This window comes from Oncorhynchus nerka, linkage group LG16 (genome assembly GCF_034236695.1).
Source record: "Oncorhynchus nerka isolate Pitt River linkage group LG16, Oner_Uvic_2.0, whole genome shotgun sequence".
Taxonomy (NCBI): domain Eukaryota; kingdom Metazoa; phylum Chordata; class Actinopteri; order Salmoniformes; family Salmonidae; genus Oncorhynchus; species Oncorhynchus nerka.
Genome location: NC_088411.1, coordinates 47,972,458 through 47,995,570, shown reverse-complemented (window position 1 = coordinate 47,995,570; position 23,113 = coordinate 47,972,458). Strand labels below are relative to the sequence as shown.

General features: G+C 47.5%; 1 protein-coding gene across 3 annotated transcripts; it reads right to left on the bottom strand.

Moving 5' to 3' along the window:
- Positions 1–648: 648 nt before the first annotated feature.
- Positions 649–12,821, bottom strand: LOC115127597 (zinc transporter ZIP9-like). Of its 3 annotated transcripts, none has more exons than XM_065002711.1 (7): positions 12,334–12,821; positions 10,306–10,411; positions 7,211–7,402; positions 5,246–5,314; positions 3,967–4,052; positions 2,757–2,891; positions 649–2,445 (listed from the first exon to the last, which is right to left on the bottom strand). In XM_065002711.1, exons 1-7 carry the CDS (start codon positions 12,427–12,429, stop codon positions 1,807–1,809), a joined length of 1,323 nt encoding a protein of 440 aa, XP_064858783.1. In that variant the 5' UTR covers positions 12,430–12,821; the 3' UTR covers positions 649–1,806. The 3 variants fall into 3 exon arrangements, with proteins under 3 accessions (XP_064858783.1, XP_064858784.1, XP_064858785.1); XM_065002712.1 differs by having other exon boundaries at positions 649–2,388; positions 12,334–12,820; XM_065002713.1 differs by having other exon boundaries at positions 649–2,046; positions 12,334–12,808.
- Between the last annotated feature and the right edge of the window lie 10,292 nt (positions 12,822–23,113).

Below are 23,113 nucleotides of genomic sequence, written 5' to 3'. Positions count from 1 at the left end.
GTACACGCTGACAGTAACAGTACTGATGTTGTATTGTCCCTGACGTCCTGTGACAGTACACGCTGACAGTAACAGTACTGATGTTGTATTGTCCCTGACGTCCTGTGACAGTACACGCTGACAGTAACAGTACTGATGTTGTATTGTCCCTGACGTCCTGTGACATTACACGCTGACAGTAACAGTACTGATGTTGTATTGTCCCTGACGTCCTGTGACATTACACGCTGACAGTAACAGTACTGATGTTGTATTGTCCCTGACGTCCTGTGACAGTACTGATGTTGTATTGTCCCTGACGTCCTGTGACATTACACGCTGACAGTAACAGTACTGATGTTGTATTGTCCCTGACGTCCTGTGACATTACACGCTGACAGTAACAGTACTGATGTTGTATTGTCCCTGACGTCCTGTGACAGTACTGATGTTGTATTGTCCCTGACGTCCTGTGACAGTACTGATGTTGTATTGTCCCTGACGTCCTGTGACATTACACGCTGACAGTAACAGTACTGATGTTGTATTGTCCCTGACGTCCTGTGACATTACACGCTGACAGTAACAGTACTGATGTTGTATTGTCCCTGACGTCCTGTGACAGTACACGCTGACAGTAACATCTGACACTGGGATAGAAACAACACATTCAATACAATCTAACTTTATTAATCAGCAATTTACAAGTCATGTAGTTTTAAAACATGTTTTTTTAAAATCTATGATTGTTATGATAAAGTATTCATTAAAAATACAGCCTATTGTCCTTAGCCTGGGTACCAATCTGTTTGGATAATATTCCACTTCGGGTACTCTGTGTTATAAAGATGTTTAGCATTTGACACAGATTGCCAAGGAGTGTTACGATATCTAAACAGACTGGTAACCAGACAACATTGTCCTGACTATAGTACACCATGTAGAAATGTATTTTCTTTTTTAAAATCTCTCCTTGTCTATAAAGACATATCTTGATCACATCCAATATAAAATCAATAAATCATCACTATATTGTGGATCATTTAGGCCACGTCGGTATGACAACCATTTAAATTCTTATAAAGTGTTTGTTTTTTTTAGCTTTTCACAACCTGCCCTGAATACTTCAGTACCTTACAACAACCCAGCCAAAACATTTCTCAGAGATGACAAAAGATGAAATCTTATCCATTTGATTAAAATCTGGTTTTGGGGATTTTTTTGGGCTAACCTAAATAAATAAACAAATGTTTTGTTTGTTCAGAAGTGGTACAAAAGGACATCAGGAAACTGGGGTTATTTTAAAAACGGGTCCACTTACAAGAAATGGTCTTGTTCTTTTCAGACAACTTCAATAGTTTAGCTCAAAAGAATGTCCCACTGAGATCGGACAAGACAAACTATTACAAAAGCTCTATACACCAGAGTCAGACGCACACACTGCTCTCTCTCTCTCGCTCTGATCCCACTCTTTTACATGACACACACACACACACACACACACACACACACACACACACACACACACACACTATTCCTACCTTTGTTGGCTTGCTCAAAGCCCATGTCTTTATGACCTCTCAGAGAAAGACACTGACACGTACTGCATCACACACACAGAAACACCCCCAATTGATCTCTAGCTATGTAAGAGTTGAGGTGTAAAATGAATGTTTGGTAACATGTTGTGGGTTGTCTTCTTTGCGTTAACTAGTCGGTCTTAGTTACAGACTTGATTTCCAGGCTTCCTTCACACTCATTCTCAATGTTCATTATCAATAGCTGAGTAATGAACAAGATTTGGTAGGATAGCGTCGATTCACAAGACTAGTCATCACGTAGTCCCAGGGCCAGTAACACAGGTAGTCCTGCTCCTAGTATCAGCGTGAGGCTCTCCAGGACCTCCAGCTGCCCGCTCCCAGTCCCGTGGAGGTGGGGAGAGCTCTGCTGCCCCCTGGAGCTGATCTCTGGTAGTACATGGACCGTAGCTACGTAGAGGAACGTCCCGGCGGAGAAGAGCATCCCAACACCTGTAGCACTCAGACGGTTCTGGGGCGAACCACCACTCTGCAGTAGGAGGGAGAAACACACAGCACTCAGACGGTTCTGGGGCGAACCACCTCTCTGCAGTAGGAGGGAGAAACACACAGCACTCAGACGGTTCTGGGGCGAACCACCACTCTGCAGTAGGAGGGAGAAACACACAGCACTCAGACGGTTCTGGGGCGAACCACCACTCTGCAGTAGGAGGGAGAAACACACAGCACTCAGACGGTTCTGGGGCGAACCACCACTCTGCAGTAGGAGGGAGAAACACACAGCACTCAGACGGTTCTGGGGCGAACCACCTCTCTGCAGTAGGAGGGAGAAACACACAGCACTCAGACGGTTCTGGGGCGAACCACCACTCTGCAGTAGGAGGGAGAAACACACAGCACTCAGACGGTTCTGGGGCGAACCACCTCTCTGCAGTAGGAGGGAGAAACACACAGCACTCTGACGTCATATCAACGTTATCAAATCATTTTCACTGTTGAAAGTAGTTCCCTCTAGCCTGGTCCCAGAGATGTTATTGCCGTCTCACCAACTACTATGGTCAGCAGTTGGCAAAACAGCATACATGCATTCCCAGAACCAGGCTGAGCTCCCACCTCTGGCGATCTCCAATCATTTACTAGTTTCATAGAAAAGGTTCCCATTAGATAAACCGCCTTTCTCGTCATTATGAAAGCACGTTGTTCTACGCCACTAAACAGCAGTCTGTTGCTTCTTCTCACCGCGTTCAGGATAAAGTATGTACTGATGGAGAGTACAGGTGCTGCAGCAGAGAACACCAAGAGATGTTTCTGAATCTGCTTCTTCTCTACACCTGCCTGCATCAGAAAGGTGACCAGACCAAACGCTGTAGGAGCCTGAGAGAGAGAGAGAGAGAGGGAGAGGGAGAGGAAGGAGGTGGGAAGGAGGGAGAGAAGGAGTGAGAGAGAGAGAGAGAGAGGGAGAGGGAGAGGAAGGAGGTGGGAAGGAGGGAGAGAAGGAGTGAGAGGGAGAGAGAGAGAGGGAGAGGGAGAGGAAGGAGGTGGGAAGGAGGGAGAGAAGGAGTGAGAGGGAGAGAGAGAGAGGGAGAGGAAGGAGGTGGGAAGGAGGGAGAGAAGGAGTGAGAGAGAGAGAGAGAGAGGGAGAGGGAGAGGAAGGAGGTGGGAAGGAGGGAGAGAAGGAGTGAGAGGGAGAGAGAGAGAGGGAGAGGGAGAGGAAGGAGGTGGGAAGGAGGGAGAGAAGGAGTGAGAGGGAGAGAGAGAAAGAGGGAGTGAGAGGGAGAGAGAGAAAGAGGGAGAGAGAGTGAGAGGAAGGAGGTGGGAAGGAGGGAGAGAGAGAGAGAGAGAGGGGGAGAGAGAGAGAGAGAGAGAGGGAGAGAAAGAGAAACAGCAGCAAGATTTGTGACCTGTTGCCACGAGAAAAGGTCAACCAGTGAAGAACAAACCCCATTGTAAATACAACCCATATTTATGCTTATTTATTTTCCCTTGTGTTCTTTAACCATTTGTACATTGTTACAACACTGTATATGTATAATATGACATTTATAATGTGTTTATTGTTTTGACATTTCTGTATGTGTAATGTTTACTGTTAATTTGTATCGTTTATTTCACTTTTCTATATTATCTACCTCACTTGCTTTGGCAATGTTAACATATGTTTCCCATGACAATAAAGCCCCTTGAATTGAATTGAGGGAGGGAGGGAGGGAGGGAGGGAGAGAGAGAAAGAGGGAGAGAGGAAGGAGGTGGGAAGGAGAGAGAGAGAGAGGGAGAGAGGGATGGAGGGAGGGAGGGAGGAGGGAGGGAGAATTAAATCAATTCAAGTACATCGAATTGAGAGAGGGCTTAAGGAGTTTGCAAGAACAATCAACCATTGATTGGTTTGTCCTGATGTCCTGAGTTGCTTGTGACCTCCAGAGTAGATCTGATTAATGATGTGGACTCTCACCTTGTGCAGAATCACAGCCAGGAACACCACGACTTGAACTGTGACCTGGGAGGAAGCCACGGCTGTACCTAACGCTACACCGTCAGCTGGGGAGAACAATGATATTACAACACACCTGGCAGCTACAGGCAGAGGAGAGAGACGATGATCACTATACCGACAGACAGACAGACAGACAGACAGACAGACAGACAGACAGACAGACAGACAAGACAGACAGACAGACACACCCTGGCAGCTACAGGCAGAGGAGAGAGACAATGATCATTATACCGACAGACAGACACACCCTGGCAGCTACAGGCAGAGGAGAGAGACAATGATCACTATACCGACAGACAGACAGACACACCCTGGCAGCTACAGGCAGAGGAGAGAGACAATGATCACTATACCGACAGACAGACACACCCTGGCAGCTACAGGCAGAGGAGAGAGACGATGATCACTATACCGACAGACAGACAGCCAGACAGACAGACAGGGTGTGTGTGTAGTGTGTGTGTGTGTGTGTGTGTGTATGAGTAGTGTGTATAGTACCTACCAGCAGCATGGATAACCAGTCCCAGTGTAGCTGTGTGTGTGTAGTGTGTGTGTCTCTCTCTCGGAGGACCTGAGCCCTAGGACCATGCCCCAGGACTACCTGACATGATGACTCCTTGCTGTCCCCAGTCCACCTGGCCGTGCTGCTGCTCCAGTTTCAACTGTTCTGCCTTACTATTATTCGACCATGCTGGTCATTTATGAACATTTGAACATCTTGGCCATGTTCTGTTATAATCTCCACCCGGCACAGCCAGAAGAGGACTGGCCACCCCACATAGCCTGGTTTCTTCCTAGGTTTTGGCCTTTCTAGGGAGTTTTACCTAGCCACCGTGCTTCTACACCTGCATTGCTTGCTGTTTGGGGTTTTAGGCTGGGTTTCTGTACAGCACTTTGAGACATCAGCTGATGTACGAAGGGCTATATAAATACATTTGATTTGATTTGATTAGTGTGTGTGTGTAGTGTGTGTATGAGTAGTGTGTCTAGTACCTACCAGCAGCATGGATAACCAGGCCCAGTGTAGTGTAGTGTGTATGAGTAGTGTGTGTGTGTGGTGTGTGTGGAGTGTGTGTAGTGTGTGTGTGTAGTGTGTATGAGTAGTGTGTGTGTGTGTAGTGTGTAGTGTATGAGTAGTGTGTGTGTGTAGTGTGTGTGTATGTATGTAATGTGTGTGTGTGTGTGTGTGTGTGTAGTGTGTGTGTGTGTGTGTATGAGTAGTGTGTATAGTACCTACCAGCAGCATGGATAACCAGTCCCAGTGTAGCTGTGATACTGGTCCTGTTGGACATCCCAGTCCGTGGATCTGGAACAACACAATCAACTAACTGATAGCAACATGAGCTGAACATAATGAACGGTACCACAATGACTAAAGTTTGGAGAGGTGGTTTGGAGAGGAGGTTTGAAGAGGAGGTTTGGAGAGGAGGTTTGAAGAGGAGGTTTGGAGAGGAGGTTTGGAGAGGGGGTTTGGAGAGGGGTTTGGAGAGGGGTTTGAAGAGGAGGTTTGGAGAGGGGGTTTGGAGAGGGGTTTGGAGAGGGAGTTTGAATAAGTGGTTTGGAGAGGGGGTTTGGAGAAAGGGGTTTGGAGAAAGGGGTTTGGAGAGGAGATTTGGAGAGGAGGTTTGGAGAGGAGGTTTGGAGAGGAGGTTTGGAGAGGAGGTTTGGAGAGGTTTGGAGAGGGGGTTTGGAGAGGAGGTTTGGAGAGGGGGTTTGGAGAGGGGGTTTGGAGAGGGGGTTTGGAGAGGAGGTTTGGAGAGGAGGTTTGGAGAGGAGGTTTGGAGAAAGGGGTGAAACATTTAAAACCTGGTGCTTCCACTCGTAAGGTCATTGGCATCCCAAACAACGACCATAGACATTGGCTATGCAACCCAGCACAAAGAGATCAGAAACCAGGCTAGAAGAAGTATGTTATATGAAGTAACTTGACTTGAATTTTAATTCTACTGCAAATTCCTGAGTGCAGAACTTCCTTATTTTCTTTATAACGGATTACTTTTAGTGACGACAACACACCACCAACCCACGAAAGTCTATAATTTGATGACTACAGAGTTTTCCTTTTTTCATATGGACAAACTGTGGAGCAAGCTAGAGATACACTATATATACAAAAGTATGTGGACACCCCTTCAAATTAGTGGATTCTGCTATTTCAGCCACACCAGTTGCTGACAGGTGTATAAAATCGAGCACACAGCCATGCAATCTCCATAGACAAACATTGGCAGTAGAATGGCCCGTACTGAATAGCTGCCCCCGGTCAACTGTAAGTGCTAGGCGCAACGCAACAACGGCTCAGCTGTGAAGTGGTAGGCCACACGAGCTCACAGAACGGGACCACCGAGTGCTGAAGCGCGTAAAAATCAGAGTTCCAAACTGCCTCTGGAAGCAACGTCAGCACAAGAACTGTTCGGGAGCTTCATGAAATGGGTTTCCATGGCCGAGCAGCCGCGCACAAACCTAAGATCACCATACGCATTGTCAAGCGTCGGCTGGAGTGGTGTAAAGCTCGCCACCATTGGACTCTGGAGCAGTGGAAACGTGTTCTCTGGAGAGATGAATCACTCTTCATCATCTGGCAGTCCGACGGACGAATCTGGGTTTGGAGGATGCCAGGAGAACGCTACCTGCCCGAATGCATAGTGCCAACTGTAAAGTTTGGTGAAGGAGGAATAATGGTCTGGGGTCTGTTTTTCATGGTTCAAGCTAGGCCCCTTAGTTACTTAACGCTACCGCATACAATGTCATTCTAGATGATTCTGTACTTCCAACTTTGTGGCAACAGTTTGGGGAAAGCCCTTTCCTGTTTCAATATGACAACGCCCCCGTGCACAAAACAAGGTCCAAAAAGGGGGACCAACTCCATATTAACGACCATGATTTTGGAATGAGATGTTCGACCAGCAGGTGTCCACATACTTCTGGTAATGTTGCGTAATGAAGTAGTAACTCTGAGAAGGGTGAAGTTGAACCCAGACACTGATTAAAAAAAAAAAAATCAGTTTAGCATTTCCCCACTAATGGTGAAGGGAGAGAGGAAACTGATCCTAGAGCAGGTTTCCAATGGGTCGGGATAATGCTTACGATGCTAGCCCAAATGAACGCTAGGGAAGTTAGCGTCTTCACAGTGTGTTTTCAGTAGGACAGGCTAATGCTAATAGAGTGAGGAGCTAGGTCTTCACCTCGGAGCATCACTGACCGTGGCCGGAGCAGTAGCTACTGATCTGGTCCACCAGGAACATGAGGATGAACCCTACGACCAGGGAGACCCCGATGAAGAACCGTGCTGGGAGACCTTTAGAGGGGGGGTCCTCCTCCTGGAGCTGCTGCCCGACCCCAACATCACTGGCATTCTGATTGGCTGCTGCTGGGGCGACAGAGCAGGAGGAGACTGCGGAGAGATTACCGAGAGGTGTGTGTTCTTAACAAACACAGACTTTTTAGCAACAGGCACACTCAACCAGATATGGAGTCAACATCCTCAAATAAAACATGTTGTGTATCCCTGTGTGCAGTATCCAGATTCCACAGTACCAATTCATAGATCAGAAACAGTCTGAAAGCATCTCCTCTCAGAAACAGTCTGAAAACATCTATCAGAAAAGTAGAGGACAGTAATGTAGAGGACAGTAATGTAGAGGACAGTAGAGTAGAGGACAGTAATGTAGAGGACAGTAAAGTAGAGGACAGTAATGTAGAGGACAGTAAAGTAGAGGACAGTAATGTAGAGGACAGTAAAGTAGAGGACAGTAATGTAGAGGACAGTAGAGTAGAGGACAGTAGAGTAGAGGACAGTAGAGTAGAGGACAGTAATGTAGAGGACAGTAGAGTAGAGGACAGTAGAGTAGAGGACAGTAATGTAGAGGACAGTAATGTAGAGGACAGTAAAGTAGAGGACAGTAAATTAGAGGACAGTAGAGTAGAGGACAGTAATGTAGAGGACAGTAAAGTAGAGGACAGTAGAGCAGGGTTTCCCCAAACATTTTCACTCAGGGCCCATCCTCCAGCAACAACAGACTGGGGCCCATCCTCCAGCAACAACAGACTGGGGCCCATCCTCCAGCAACAACAGACTGGGGCCCATCCTCCAGCAACAACAGACTGGGGCCCATCCTCCAGCAACAACAAACTGGGGCCCATCCTCCAGCAACAACAGACTGGGGCCCATCCTCCAGCAACAACAAACTGGGGCCCATTCTCCAGCAACAACAAACTGGGGCCCATCCTCCAGCAACAACAGACTGGGGCCCATCCTCCAGCAACAACAAACTGGGGCCCATCCTCCAGCAACAACAGACTGGGGCCCATCCTCCAGCAACAGCAAACTGGGGCCCATCCTCCAGCAACAGCAAACTGGAGCCCATCCTCCAGCAACAACAGACTGGGGCCCATCCTCCAGCAACAACAGACTGGGGCCCATCCTCCAGCAACAACAGACTGGGGCCCATCCTCCAGCAACAACAGACTGGGGCCCACCTTCCAGCAACAACAGACTGGGGCCCATCCTCCAGCAACAACAGACTGGGGCCCATCCTCCAGCAACAACAGACTGGGGCCCATCCTCCAGCAACAACAAACTGGGGCCCATTCTCCAGCAACAACAAACTGGGGCCCATCCTCCAGCAACAACAGACTGGGGCCCATCCTCCAGCAACAACAAACTGGGGCCCATCCTCCAGCAACAACAGACTGGGGCCCATCCTCCAGCAACAGCAAACTGGGGCCCATCCTCCAGCAACAGCAAACTGGGGCCCATCCTCCAGCAACAGCAAACTGGGGCCCATCCTCCAGCAACAACAAACTGGGGCCCATCCTCCAGCAACAACAGACTGGGGCCCATCCTCCAGCAACAACAGACTGGGGCCCATCCTCCAGCAACAACAGACTGGGGCCCATCCTCCAGCAACAACAGACTGGGGCCCACCTTCCAGCAACAACAGACTGGGGCCCATCCTCCAGCAACAACAGACTGGGGCCCATCCTCCAGCAACAACAAACTGGGGCCCATCCTCCAGCAACAACAAACTGGGGCCCATCCTCCAGCAACAACAAACTGGGGCCCATCCTCCAGCAACAACAAACTGGGGCCCATCCTCCAGCAACAACAAACTGGGGCCCATCCTCCAGCAACAACAAACTGGGGCCCATCCTCCAGCAACAACAGACTGGGGCCCATCCTCCAGCAACAACAAACTGGGGCCCATCCTCCAGCAACAACAGACTGGGGCCCATCCTCCAGCAACAACAGACTGGGGCCCATCCTCCAGCAACAACAGACTGGGGCCCATCCTCCAGCAACAACAGACTGGGGCCCATCCTCCAGCAACAACAAACTGGGGCCCATCCTCCAGCAACAACAAACTGGGGCCCATCCTCCAGCAACAACAGACTGGGGCCCACCTTCCAGCAACAACAAACTGGGGCCCATCCTCCAGCAACAACAGACTGGGGCCCATCCTCCAGCAACAACAGACTGGGGCCCATCCTCCAGCAACAACAAACTGGGGCCCATCCTCCAGCAACAACAAACTGGGGCCCATCCTCCAGCAACAACAAACTGGGGCCCATCCTCCAGCAACAACAGTCTTTCGGCAGACATCTTTTGAATCTTCATTCAGAGCAGATGTTTAACAAAGATTTTGGGGAAAAAGTGGTCGTATAAAAAACTGAAGGAGATTTAAATGTCATTCTGAACAGCGCACAGTTCATTCAGTACATGTTTTTGATTAAATGTTTAAAGTAGTTATTGTGCATAGAGTTGTATGGTTTGTTAAACATCGAAATCAATGTTGTTTTTTTTTTTGTACATTTGAAAGTGAAAAACCTGAGTCAAAGCGTAATTCCGTTACCATGGCATCGCCCTGACGTAAGAGTACAGCTTCCTGTCTGCCCCAAGCCGAGCTATAACCAAGGACCCTTAAATTAGGTCACCAAGTTGATTTTCATTTAAATGAGGTCACTTCATTGCCCATGTATCCTGAAGTACCCCCAGGCTCTGCGGCTTGGTCTGACGGTGAAGTGGGTGTTGAAAGGGCTGCGCAGGCTGAAGGAGCCATTATAGATACAGTTGAAAAGACGCATCACTGAAATGATAAACAGTTTGGCGAGATTAACCCTTAGAGGACTACAGACTACTTATAGCATCAGTGCAGCTGCAATCGAGGGACTGTTTTGCCCGTACAAACTGAACAACAACGATGTAGCCTACAGTGAGCTGTTGCTCCATCTGTCTGTTGAGGTCTTAGAGAAGTTGGAACCCCGGGGCTGTTACATTATATGTCTGGTACCCCTCACCTCTCCATGACTCTTCCAGTAGTTCCACCCCCTCTGGGAGGACGATAGCTAGAGCTGTACCACAGAGCAGGCCTGCCCCGAATACACTAACAAACTGCAGGCTTTTCTGTTGCGAGAGAAAGGGACACATTATTATACCTACACACCAACGGTTGTTTGTTCTAGGAAGGAGAGGGGTAAATACACGTGTCACGGTCTAATAACAGTGTTCAATTATGCATTAGCAATATTATTATTATTATTACAAAGTCAAGAATTCCAAACTGGTTACAGAGAAGAAACGTGTCTGTCTGGTTCCAAAGGTCATTTCCTCTCCTCTATTACGGTAACAACAAGAGCTCAACATGTACCAATCACACCCCTGACAAATATCGAACCTTCCTCAGTGCCCCATTGTACACTTCTGATGGTGATACATTTAGAATTACATTTTTATATATTGAATGGAGGGGGTGGGTGCTATTTATTGAATACAGTAGCTATTTATTGAATTAAGGAGGGGGTACAGTAGCTATCTATGGAATGAAGGGGTACAGTAGCTATTTATTGAATGAAGGGGGGTACAGTAGCTATATATGGAATGAAGGGGGTACAGTAGCTATTTATTGAATGAAGGGGGTACAGTAGCTATTTATTGAATGAAGGGGGGTACAGTAGCTATTTATTGAATGAAGGGGGGGGGGTACAGTAGCTATTTATTGAATGAAGGAGGGGGTACAGTAGCTATTTATTGAATGAAGGAGGGGGTACAGTAGCTATTTATTGAATGAAGGGGGGTACAGTAGCTATTTATTGAATGAAGGGGTGGGGTACAGTAGCTATATATGGAATGAAGGGGGGTACAGTAGCTATCTATGGAATGAAGGTACAGTAGCTATTTATTGAATTAAGGGGGGTACAGTAGCTATCTATGGAATGAAGGGGGTACAGTAGCTATTTATTGAATGGAGGGGGTACAGTAGCTATCTATGGAATGAAGGGGGGGTACAGTAGCTATATATGGAATGAAGGGGGGTACAGTAGCTATATATGGAATGAAGGGGGGTACAGTAGCTATCTATGGAATGAAGGGGGGTACAGTAGCTATTTATTGAATGAGGGGGGTACAGTAGCTATCTATGGAATGAAGGGGGTACAGTAGCTATTTATGGAATGAAGGGGGGTACAGTAGCTATCTATGGAATGAAGGGGGGTACAGTAGCTATTTATGGAATGAAGGGGGGTACAGTAGCTATCTATGGAATGAAGGGGGGGTACAGTAGCTATCTATGGAATGAAGGGGGGTACAGTAGCTATCTATGGAATGAAGGGGGGTACAGTAGCTATCTATGGAATGAAGGGGGGGGGTACAGTAGCTATTTATGGAATGAAGGGGGTACAGTAGCTATTTATTGAATGTAGGGGGTACAGTAGCTATCTATGGAATGAAGGGGGGGTACAGTAGCTATTTATGAAATGAAGGGGGGGGGGGTACAGTAGCTATCTATGGAATGAAGGTGGGGGGGTACAGTAGCTATCTATGGAATGAAGGGGGGTACAGTAGCTATTTATGGAAAGAAGGGGGGGTACAGTAGCTATCTATGGAATGAAGGTGGGGGGGGGTACAGTAGCTATCTATGGAATGAAGGTGGGGGGTACAGTAGCTATCTATGGAATGAAGGTGGGGGGGGTACAGTAGCTATCTATGGAATGAAGGTGGGGGGGGGGGTACAGTAGCTATCTATGGAATGAAGGTGGGGGGGTACAGTAGCTATCTATGGAATGAAGGTGGGGGGTACAGTAGCTATCTATGGAATGAAGGGGGGGGGTACAGTAGCTATCTATGGAATGAAGGGGGGGGTACAGTAGCTATTTATTGAATGTTCACAAAATATTGTATGGAGTGGATCCCATAGCAGAGACCAGTATGAGACAGGTCTGAAAAAACATCTCCGGCATCGGGAGAAGAGACCATAAAGGAAGGTACGGCGCAAGTTACAGACAGGAGGGGAACGGAGGGAATACAAGGTTAAGAATTAAATTACTTACCTCGGAAAGTTTCATCAGAAGTGGAATCAAACCTAATAGAAAACATCCCAAAAACATCGCAACGGATATTAAAATAATCGCTATTGCCTCGTCCATGGCTATAGATCTTTAATTTATGCACGATATTAAGAATGTCAGTTGTTTTTTATCCTCTCTACTATTTCAAATACACCTTTATCTGTACTGAAAATCCGTTTTTAAAAACTATTGGGAAAAGCCCTGTTGATCACAAGCGAGACGCGCGTACATGACATTCTCCACGCTTCCACGTCGCCCGGTTTCTTTCGTAACCGCCCTTCTCAAAACAACGCCTGGCGGTACAAAACACCAACTGCAGACCAAGTAGAAAACCACCGTCGACTCCCCTGAACTTGTGACCGTCGCGGGGTGATTTGTATAAACTAGTTTCCTCTCCTGAACCTTCATCTGTACTGATGTGAATAATGCGTTGGGAATATATGCTACTTTTTCGGGAGTTTTTCCACTTCACTTCAGTGCAGAAGGAGACAAGACAGCACTAAAACTATTTAAATGGTCTCATCCCAACATGTCTGCTGAGGGCCTTCTGGGACGGTCATGTGGTACCTTTGATTCTTCACGTCGTAGACTTGTAAAGGACAGCAATATGAACATTGTACTGAATAAAACACAAGGACCAATCCTCATAAAAGTTCTGGAATATCAATGTGTTAAAGGTTTTTATGAATTCATTTCGGCTCATTGTGAAACTCGGCGGAATGTAAATTTAGAATCACTCACAGGGACAAAACAACTGTAACCAACAGCTCAACAATAAGACTGATTAAATACGGATTTTATTGTTCAAAGACCAGGAGGAAATATACAGACCAATCTGTTCTACAGACATCCCTTAGAGGAATAGGGGAGAAAGAGACATAATGCCTCCCAAATGCTATTTCATTAAGTGCACTACTTTAGACCAAGACCCATACGGCCCATAGGGCTCTGGTCTAAAGTAGTGCACTATATAGGGAATAGGGCTCTGGTCTAAAGTAGTGCACTATATAGGGAATAGGGCTCTGGTCTAAAGTAGTGCACTATATAGGGAATAGGGCTCTGGTCTAAAGTAGTGCACTATATAGGGAATAGGGTCCTGGTCTATAGTAGTGCACTATATAGGGAATAGGGCTCTGGTCTAAAGTAGTGCACTATATAGGGAATTTGGCTCTGGTCTAAAGTGTTTTTTTTTTAGTAGAAATGAAATCCATTGATGCTATTTAATTTCTGAAAATTAAATATCTGAAAAACCATACATTTGACTTTATTCAGGAATGGACCTTCAGTATGAAATGCAATGTTACTACTCTTACCTAGAAACATTCAGAGATTAAGACATAATTTATTTCAGAGGCATTAGCTATACACTCAATGAGAGGAAAGCCATGACTTACAGAACACAGGCTCAACTGGAGTCCAACTGTTAGGCGATGGTGTGTGTGTGTGGTGTGTGAGTCCAACTGTTAGGCGATGGTGTGTGTGTGTGGTGTGTGAGTCCAACTGTTAGGCGATGGTGTGTGTGTGTGTGTGGCGTGTGAGTCCAACTGTTAGGGGATGTGTGTGTGTGTGTGTGTGTGTGTGTGGTGTGGGAGTCCAACTGTTAGGGGATGGTGTGTGTGTGTGGTGTGTGAGTCCAACTGTTAGGGGATGGTGTGTGTGTGTGGTGTGTGAGTCCAACTGTTAGGGGATAGTGTGTGTGTGTGTGTGTGTGGTGTGTGAGTCAAACTGTTAGGGGATGGTGTGTGTGTGGTGTGTGAGTCAAACCGTTAGGCGATGATGTGTGTGTGTGTGGTGTGTGAGTCAAACCGTTAGGGGATGGTGTGTGTGTGTGGTGTGTGAGTCCAACTGTTAGGGGATGGTGTGTGTGTGTGTGTGTGGTGTGTGAGTCAAACTGTTAGGGGATGGTGTGTGTGTGGTGTGTGAGTCAAACCGTTAGGCGATGATGTGTGTGTGTGTGTGGTGTGTGAGTCAAACCGTTAGGCGATGGTGTGTGTGTGTGCGTCAATCCGTTTCAAATCAATGCCTTGCTTGGACAGTATAGACTAATGTAGAATCTAACAATGAGATTGTTGCGGTGACCCCAGTTCAGTATCACCAGGGTCGTATTCATTAGTGTACACCGTAGAAAAATGTTTTTTGAAACAGAAACCGTTTACTCCAAACGGAAAATGTTTTGCATACAAAACGAGAGTTTCTATTGGATAACTTCAGGTAGGTCCCTCCCAGTTTCATTCAGTTTTCTTCCGTTTGGTTCTTATTCATAATGAATACACCCCTGTTCTTTCCCGTTTCGGTCAGACATCTTACGTTTGGTGCCTAATGAATATGACCCAAGTTTCTTTCACAGCCAGTATGTCGAGTGCATTCAGAAAGTATTCAGACCCCGTGACTTTTTCCACATTTTGTTACGTTACAGCCTTATTATAAAATTGATACAATTGTTTTTTCAACCCATTAATCTACATTTAGCTAATTTATATTTAAAAATAAATAAATAAATTTATATATATATATAAAAAAAATATATATATTTATTACATTTACATAAGTATTCAGACCCTTTACTCAGTACTTTGTTGACAGTGATTACAGACTTGAGTCTTCTTGGGTATGACGCTACAAGCTTGGCACACCTGTATTTGGGGAGTTTCTCCCATTCTTCTCTGCAGATCCTCTCAAGCTCTCAGGTTGGATGGGGGGAGTGTTTCTTCACAGCTATTTTCAGGTCTCTCCCGAGATGTTCGATCGGGTTCAAGTCCGGGCTCTGGCTGGGCCAATCAAGGACATTCCGAGACTTGTCTTGAAGCAACACCTGCGTTGTCTTGGCTGAGTGCTTAGGATCGTTGTCCTGTTGGAAGGTGAACCTTCACCCCAGTCTGAGGTCCTGAGCGCTCTGGAGCAGGTTTTACATTTAAGGTTTTCATCAAGGATCTCTCTGTACTTTACTCCGTTCATCTTTGCCTCGATCCTGACTAGTCTCCCAGTCCCTACCACTGAAAAACATCCCCTCAGCCTGATGCTGCCACCACCATGCTTCACCGTAGGGATGATGCCAGGTTTCCTCCAGACGTGATGCTTGGCATTCAGGCCAGAGTTTAACATTGTTTTCATCAGACCAGAGAATCTTGTTTCTCATGGTCTGAGAGTCTTTAGGTGCCTTTTGGCAAACTCCAAGCAGCCTGTCATGTGCCTTTTACTGAGGAGTGGCTTCCGTCTAGCCACTCTACCATAAAGGCCTGATTGGTGGAGTGCTGCAGAGATGGTTGTCCTTCTGGAAGGTTCTTCCATCTCCACAGAGGAACATTCGACCTCATGGCTTGATTTTTGCTCTGTCAACTGTGGGACCTTAATATAGAAAGATTTTCCAAATCATGTCCAATCAATTGATTTACCACCGATGGACTCCAATCAAGTTGTAGAAACATCACAAGGGTGATCAATGGAAACAGGATGCACCTGAACTCAATTTCGAGTCTCATAGCAAAGTGTCTGAATACTTATGTAAATAAGGTATTATTTCAATTCTATATTTGTTTTAATGCAAAAATGTCTAAAAACCTGTTTTCACTTTTGTCATTATGGGGTATTGTTTGTATTTTGCTGATTTTAAAATACATGTATTTAATCCATTTTAGGTTAAGGCTGTAACGTAACAAAATGTGGAAAAAGTCACTGTATATCAGTGTTTTAATACCCAGGCATCATCATTGTTGAAATTGTAATAAACCCCAAAAAGATTAGAACAGGTAACTGACAAAACATTGAAATGAGGGATACAAAGCTGAAAGCAGGTGTGGTTCCTGAGTTAATTAACTAACTAAGCAACTAACATCCCATCATGCAGGCTGTTATTTTGTCCATTATCTTGGTTACCATGGCTACGCCCCCATAGGATGACAATGTCCCCATCCACAGGGCACGAGCGGCCACTGAATGGTTTTGATGAGCATGAAAATTATGTAAACCATATACCATGGTCGTCTCAGTCACCAGATCTCAACCCAATATACCACGGCCTCTCAGTCACCAGATCTCAACCCAATATACCATGGCCTCTCAATCACCAGGTCTCAACCCAATATACCACGGCCTCTCAGTGTCCAGATCTCAACCCAATATACCACGGCCTCTCAGTCACCAGATCTCAACCCAATATACCATGGCCTCTCAATCACCAGGTCTCAACCCAATATACCATGGCCTCTCAATCACCAGATCTCAACCCAATATACCATGGTCGTCTCAGTCACCAGATCTCAACCCAATATACCATGGCCTCTCTGTCACCAGATCTCAACCCAATATACCACGGCCTCTCAGTCACCAGATCTCAACCCAATATACCATGGCCTCTCTGTCACCAGATCTCAACCCAATATACCACGGCCTCTCTGTCACCAGATCTCAACCCAATATACCACGGCCTCTCAATCACCAGATCTCAACCCAATATACCATGGCCTCTCAGTCTCCAGATCTCAACCCAATATACCATGGCCTCTCAGTCACCAGGTCTCAACCCAATATACCATGGCCTCTCAGTCACCAGATCTCAACCCAATATACCATGGCCTCTCAGTCACCAGATCTCAACCCAATATGCCATGGCCTCTCAGTCACCAGATCTCAACCCAATATACCATGGCCTCTCAATCACCAGGTCTCAACCCAATATACCATGGCCTCTCAGTCACCAGATCTCAACCCAATATGCCATGGCCTCTCAGTCACCAGATCTCAACCCAATATGCCATGGCCTCTCAGTCACCAGATCTCAACCCAATATGCCATGGCCTCTCAGTCACCAGATCTCAACCCAGTCACCAGATCTCAACCCAATATACCATGGCCTCTCAGTCACCAGATCTCAACCCAATATACCATGGCCTCTCAATCACCAGATCTCAACCCAATATACCATGGTCGTCTCAGTCACCAGATCTCAACCCAATTGAACACTTATTCTGGATCGGTGCCTGAGACAGCGTTTTCCACCACCATCAACAAAACACCAAATTATGTAATTTCTCGCCAAAAGAACATTGTCGCATCCCTCCAATAGAGTTCCAGACACCTTGGCGTAGAATCCATGCCAAGGTGCATCGAAGCTGTTCTGATTGGTTGCCCAACGTCCTATCAAAACACTTTTCCCGGGATATCCCACAACGTTTTTTTTCTCGAGCAGCTTAAAAAACTGATCCTTCACATGATGTATCGTTATTATAAATGTTCATACGACTGTTATAACTGGAATGGAGAAAATGTATGCACTCACTAGGGGAAAGTCGCTCTGGGTAAGAGCAGCTGCTAAATGACTCAAATGAAAATATAAATTATTGTACTCGATGCTGTTGCAATATGGATGTCTGTAATAGTGTTCACGTGGGCTCTAGTAGTCACAGGGCTGTCTGTAATCGTGTTCACGTGGGCTCTAGTCACAGGGCTGTCTGTAATCGTGTTCACATGGGCTCTAGTCACAGGGCTGTCTGTAATCGTGTTCACGTGGGCTCTAGTAGTCACAGGGCTGTCTGTAATCGTGTTCACGTGGGCTCTAGTAGTCACAGGGCTGTCTGTCTGATTGTGTTCACATGGGGGCTCACAGGGCTGTCTGTAAGTCACAGTCACAGGGCTGTCTGTAATCGTGTTCACGTGGGCTCTAGTAGTCACAGGGCTGTCTGTAATCGTGTTCACGTGGGCCTAGTAGTCACAGGGCTGTCTGTAATCGTGTTCACGTGGGCTCTAGTAGTCACAGGGCTGTCTGTAATCGTGTTCACGTGGGCTCTAGTAGTCACAGGGCTGTCTGTAATCGTGTTCACGTGGGCTCTAGTAGTCACAGGGCTGTCTGTAATCGTGTTCACGTGGGCTCTAGTAGTCACAGGGCTGTCTGTAATCGTGTTCACGTGGGCTCTAGTAGTCACAGGGCTGTCTGTAATAGTAGTCACGTGTTCACGTGGGCTCTAGTAGTCACAGGGCTGTCTGTAATCGTGTTCACGTGGGCTCTAGTAGTCACAGGGCTGTCTGTAATCGTGTTCACGTGGGCTCTAGTAGTCACAGGGCTGTCTGTAATCGTGTTCACGTGGGCTCTAGTAGTCACAGGGCTGTCTGTAACGTGTTCACGTGGGCTCTAGTAGTCACAGGGCTGTCTGTAATCGTGTTCACGTGGGCTCTAGTAGTCACAGGGCTGTCTGTAATCGTGTTCACGTGGGCTCTAGTAGTCACAGGGCTGTCTGTAATCGTGTTCACATGGGCTCTAGTAGTCACAGGGCTGTCTGTAATCGTGTTCACGTGGGTGTTCACAGGGCTGTCTGGGTTCACTGGGCTCTAGTAGTCACAGGGCTGTCTGTAATCGTGTTCACGTGGGCTCTAGTAGTCACAGGGCTGTCTGTAATCGTGTTCACGTGGGCTCTAGTAGTCACAGGGCTGTCTGTAATCGTGTTCACGTGGGCTCTAGTAGTCACAGGGCTGTCTGTAATCGTGTTCACAGGGCTGTCTGTGGGCTCTAGTAGTCACAGGGCTGTCTGTAATCGTGTTCACATGGGCTCTAGTAGTCACAGGGCTGTCTGTAATCGTGTTCACATGGGCTCTAGTAGTCACAGGGCTGTCTGTAATCGTGTTCACGTGGGCTCTAGTAGTCACAGGGCTGTCTGTAATCGTGTTCACGTGGGCTCTAGTAGTCACAGGGGTCTGTCTGTTCACATGGGCTCTAGTAGTCACAGGGCTGTTCACGTGGGCTCTAGTAGTCACAGGGCTGTCTGTAATCGTGTTCACGTGGGCTCTAGTAGTCACAGGGCTGTCTGTAATCGTGTTCACATGGGCTCTAGTAGTCACAGGGCTGTCTGTAATCGTGTTCACGTGGGCTCTAGTAGTCACAGGGCTGTCTGTAATCGTGTTCACGTGGGCTCTAGTAGTCACAGGGCTGTCTGTAATCGTGTTCACATGGGCTCTAGTAGTCACAGGGCTGTCTGTAATCGTGTTCACATGGGCTCTAGTAGTCACAGGGCTGTCTGTAATCGTGTTCACATGGGCTCTAGTAGTCACAGGGCTGTCTGTAATCGTGTTCACATGGGCTCTAGTAGTCACAGGGCTGTCTGTAATCGTGTTCACATGGGCTCTAGTAGTCACAGGGCTGTCTGTAATCGTGTTCACGTGGGCTCTAGTAGTCACAGGGCTGTCTGTAATAGTCACAGGGCGTGTTCACATGGGCTCTAGTAGTCACAGGGCTGTCTGTAATCGTGTTCACATGGGCTCTAGTAGTCACAGGGCTGTCTCGTGTTCACTGGGCTCTAGTAGTCACAGGGCTGTCTGTAATCGTGTTCACATGGGCTCTAGTAGTCACAGGGCTGTCTGTAATCGTGTTCACGTGGGCTCTAGTAGTCACAGGGCTGTCTGTAATCGTGTTCACGTGGGCTCTAGTAGTCACAGGGCTGTCTGTAATCGTGTTCACACGTGGGCTCTAGTAGTCACAGGGCTGTCTGTAATCGTGTTCACATGGGCTCTAGTAGTCACAGGGCTGTCTGTCGTGTTCACATGGGCTCTAGTCACAGGGCTGTCTGTAATCGTGTTCACATGGGCTCTAGTAGTCACAGGGCTGTCTGTAATCGTGTTCACATAGTCACAGGGGCTCGTGTTCACATGGGTAGTCACAGGGCTGTCTGTAATCGTGTTCACATGGGCTCTAGTCACAGGGCTGTCTGTAATCGTGTTCACATGGGCTCTAGTAGTCACAGGGCTGTCTGTAATCGTGTTCACATGGGCTCTAGTAGTCACAGGGCTGTCTGTAATCGTGTTCACATGGGCTCTAGTAGTCACAGGGCTGTCTGTAATCGTGCATGGGCTCTAGTAGTCACATGGGGCTGTCTGTAATCGTGTTCACATGGGCTCGTGTTAGTAGTCACAGGGCTGTCTGTAATCGTGTTCACATGGGCTCTAGTAGTCACAGGGCTGTCTGTAATCGTGTTCACATGGGCTCTAGTAGTCACAGGGCTGTCTGTAATCGTGTTCACATGGGCTCTAGTAGTCACAGGGCTGTCTGTAATCGTGTTCACATGGGCTCTAGTAGTCACAGGGCTGTCTGTAATCGTGTTCACATGGGCTCTAGTAGTCACAGGGCTGTCTGTAATCGTGTTCACATGGGCTCTAGTAGTCACAGGGCTGTCTGTAATCGTGTTCACATGGGCTCTAGTAGGGCTGTCTGTAATCGTGTTCACGTGGGCTCTAGTAGTCACAGGGCTGTCTGTAATCGTGTTCACGTGGGCTCTAGTAGTCACAGGGCTGTCTGTAATCGTGTTCACGTGGGCTCTAGTAGTCACAGGGCTGTCTGTAATCGTGTTCACGTGGGCTCTAGTAGTCACAGGGCTGTCTGTAATCGTGTTCACGTGGGCTCTAGTAGTCACAGGGCTGTCTGTAATCGTGTTCACGTGGGCTCTAGTAGTCACAGGGCTGTCTGTAATCGTGTTCACATGGGCTCTAGTCACAGGGCTGTCTGTAATCGTGTTCACGTGGGCTCTAGTAGTCACAGGGCTGTCTGTAATCGTGTTCACGTGGGCTCTAGTAGTCACAGGGCTGTCTGTAATCGTGTTCACATGGGCTCTAGTAGTCACAGGGCTGTCTGTAATCGTGTTCACATGGGCTCTAGTCACAGGGCTGTCTGTAATCGTGTTCACATGGGCTCTAGTAGTGGCTGTCTCGTGTTCACATGGGCTCTAGTCACAGGGCTGTCTGTAATCGTGTTCACATGGGCTCTAGTCACAGGGCTGTCTGTAATCGTGTTCACATGGGCTCTAGTAGTCACAGGGCTGTCTGTAATCGTGTTCACATGGGCTCTAGTAGTCACAGGGGTGTCTGTAATCGTGTTCACATGGGCTCTAGTAGTCACAGGGCTGTCTGTAATCGTGTTCACATGGGCTCTAGTAGTCACAGGGCTGTCTGTAATCGTGTTCACATGGGCCCTAGTCACAGGGCTGTCTGTAATCGTGTTCACATGGGCCCTAGTAGTCACAGGGCTGTCTGTAATCGTGTTCACATGGGCTCTAGTAGTCACAGGGCTGTCTGTAATCGTGTTCACATGGGCTCTAGTAGTCACAGGGCTGTCTGTAATCGTGTTCACGTGGGCTCTAGTAGTCACAGGGCTGTCTGTAATCGTGTTCACGTGGGCTCTAGTAGTCACAGGGCTGTCTGTAATCGTGTTCACGTGGGCTCTAGTAGTCACAGGGCTGTCTGTAATCGTGTTCACGTGGGCTCTAGTAGTCACAGGGCTGTCTGTAATCGTGTTCACGTGGGCTCTAGTAGTCACAGGGCTGTCTGTAATCGTGTTCACGTGGGCTCTAGTAGTCACAGGGCTGTCTGTAATCGTGTTCACGTGGGCTCTAGTAGTCACAGGGCTGTCTCACAGGGCTGTCGTGTTCACGTGGGCTCTAGTAGTCACAGGGCTGTCTGTAATCGTGTTCACGTGGGCTCTAGTAGTCACAGGGCTGTCTGTAATCGTGTTCACATGGGCTCTAGTAGTCACAGGGCTGTCTGTAATCGTGTTCACATGGGCTCTAGTAGTCACAGGGCTGTCTGTAATCGTGTTCACATGGGCTCTAGTAGTCACAGGGCTGTCTGTAATCGTGTTCACATGGGCTCTAGTCACAGGGCTGTCTGTAATCGTGTTCACATGGGCTCTAGTCACAGGGCTGTCTGTAATCGTGTTCACATGGGCTCTAGTCACAGGGCTGTCTGTAATCGTGTTCACATGGGCTCTAGTAGTCACAGGGCTGTCTGTATTCGTGTTCACATGGGCCCTAGTAGTCACAGGGCTGTCTGTAATCGTGTTCACATGGGCTCTAGTAGTCACAGGGCTGTCTGTAATCGTGTTCACGTGGGCTCTAGTAGTCACAGGGCTGTCTGTAATCGTGTTCACTGTCTGTGCCAAAAAGATAATATATTCCATTTAGCGTTTATAAACTCAGCAAAAGAAAGAAACGTCCTCTCACTGTCAACTGCGTTTATTCTCAGCAAACTTAACATCTGTAAATATTTGTATGAACATAAGAGTCAGCAACTGAGACATAAACTGAACAAGTTCCACAGACATGTGACTAACAGAAATTGAATAATGTGTCACTGAACAAAGGAGGGGGGGGTCAAAATCAAAAGTAACAGTCAGTATCTGGTGTGGCCACCAGCTGCATTAAGTACTGCAGTGCATCTCCTCCTCATGGACTGCACCAGATTTGCCAGTTCTTGCTGTGAGATGTTACCCCACTCTTCCACCAAGGTACCTGCAAGTTCCTGGACATTCTCTGGGGGGAATGGCCTTCACCCTCCGATCCAACAGGTCCCAGACATTCCTGTCTGCAGGAAATCACTCACAGAACGAGCAGTATGGCTGGTAGCATTGTCATGCTGGAGGGTCATGTCAGGATGAGCCTGCAGGAAGGGAACCGCATGAGGGAGAAGGATGTCTTCCCTGTAACGCAGTGTTGAGATTGCCTGCAATGACAACAAGCTCAGTCCGATGATGCTGTGACACACCGCCCCAGACCATGACGGTCCCTCCACCTCCAAATCGATCCCGCTCCAGAGTACAGGCCTTGGTGTAAGCCTAATTTCTTTGACAATAAACGCGAATCCGACCATCACCCCTGGTGAGACAAAACCACGACTCGTCATAGAAGAGCACTTTTTGCCAGTCCTGTCTGGTCCTGCGACGGTGGGTTTGTGCCCATAGGTGACGTTGTTGCCGGTGATGTCTGGTGAGGACCTGCCTTACAACAGGTCT

Bases quoted from the DNA above. Each gene is read 5' to 3' on its own strand.
- LOC115127597 (XM_065002711.1), bottom strand. From the start codon at position 12,429: ATGGACGAGGCAATAGCGATTATTTTAATATCCGTTGCGATGTTTTTG. The intron at 5,315-7,210 runs GTCAGTGATGCT...GTGTTGTTCCAG, and splicing joins TAGCTACTGCTCCGGCCACG to ATCCACGGACTGGGATGTCC. The intron at 2,446-2,756 runs GTGAGAAGAAGC...CTCCTACTGCAG, and splicing joins CATACTTTATCCTGAACGCG to AGAGGTGGTTCGCCCCAGAA.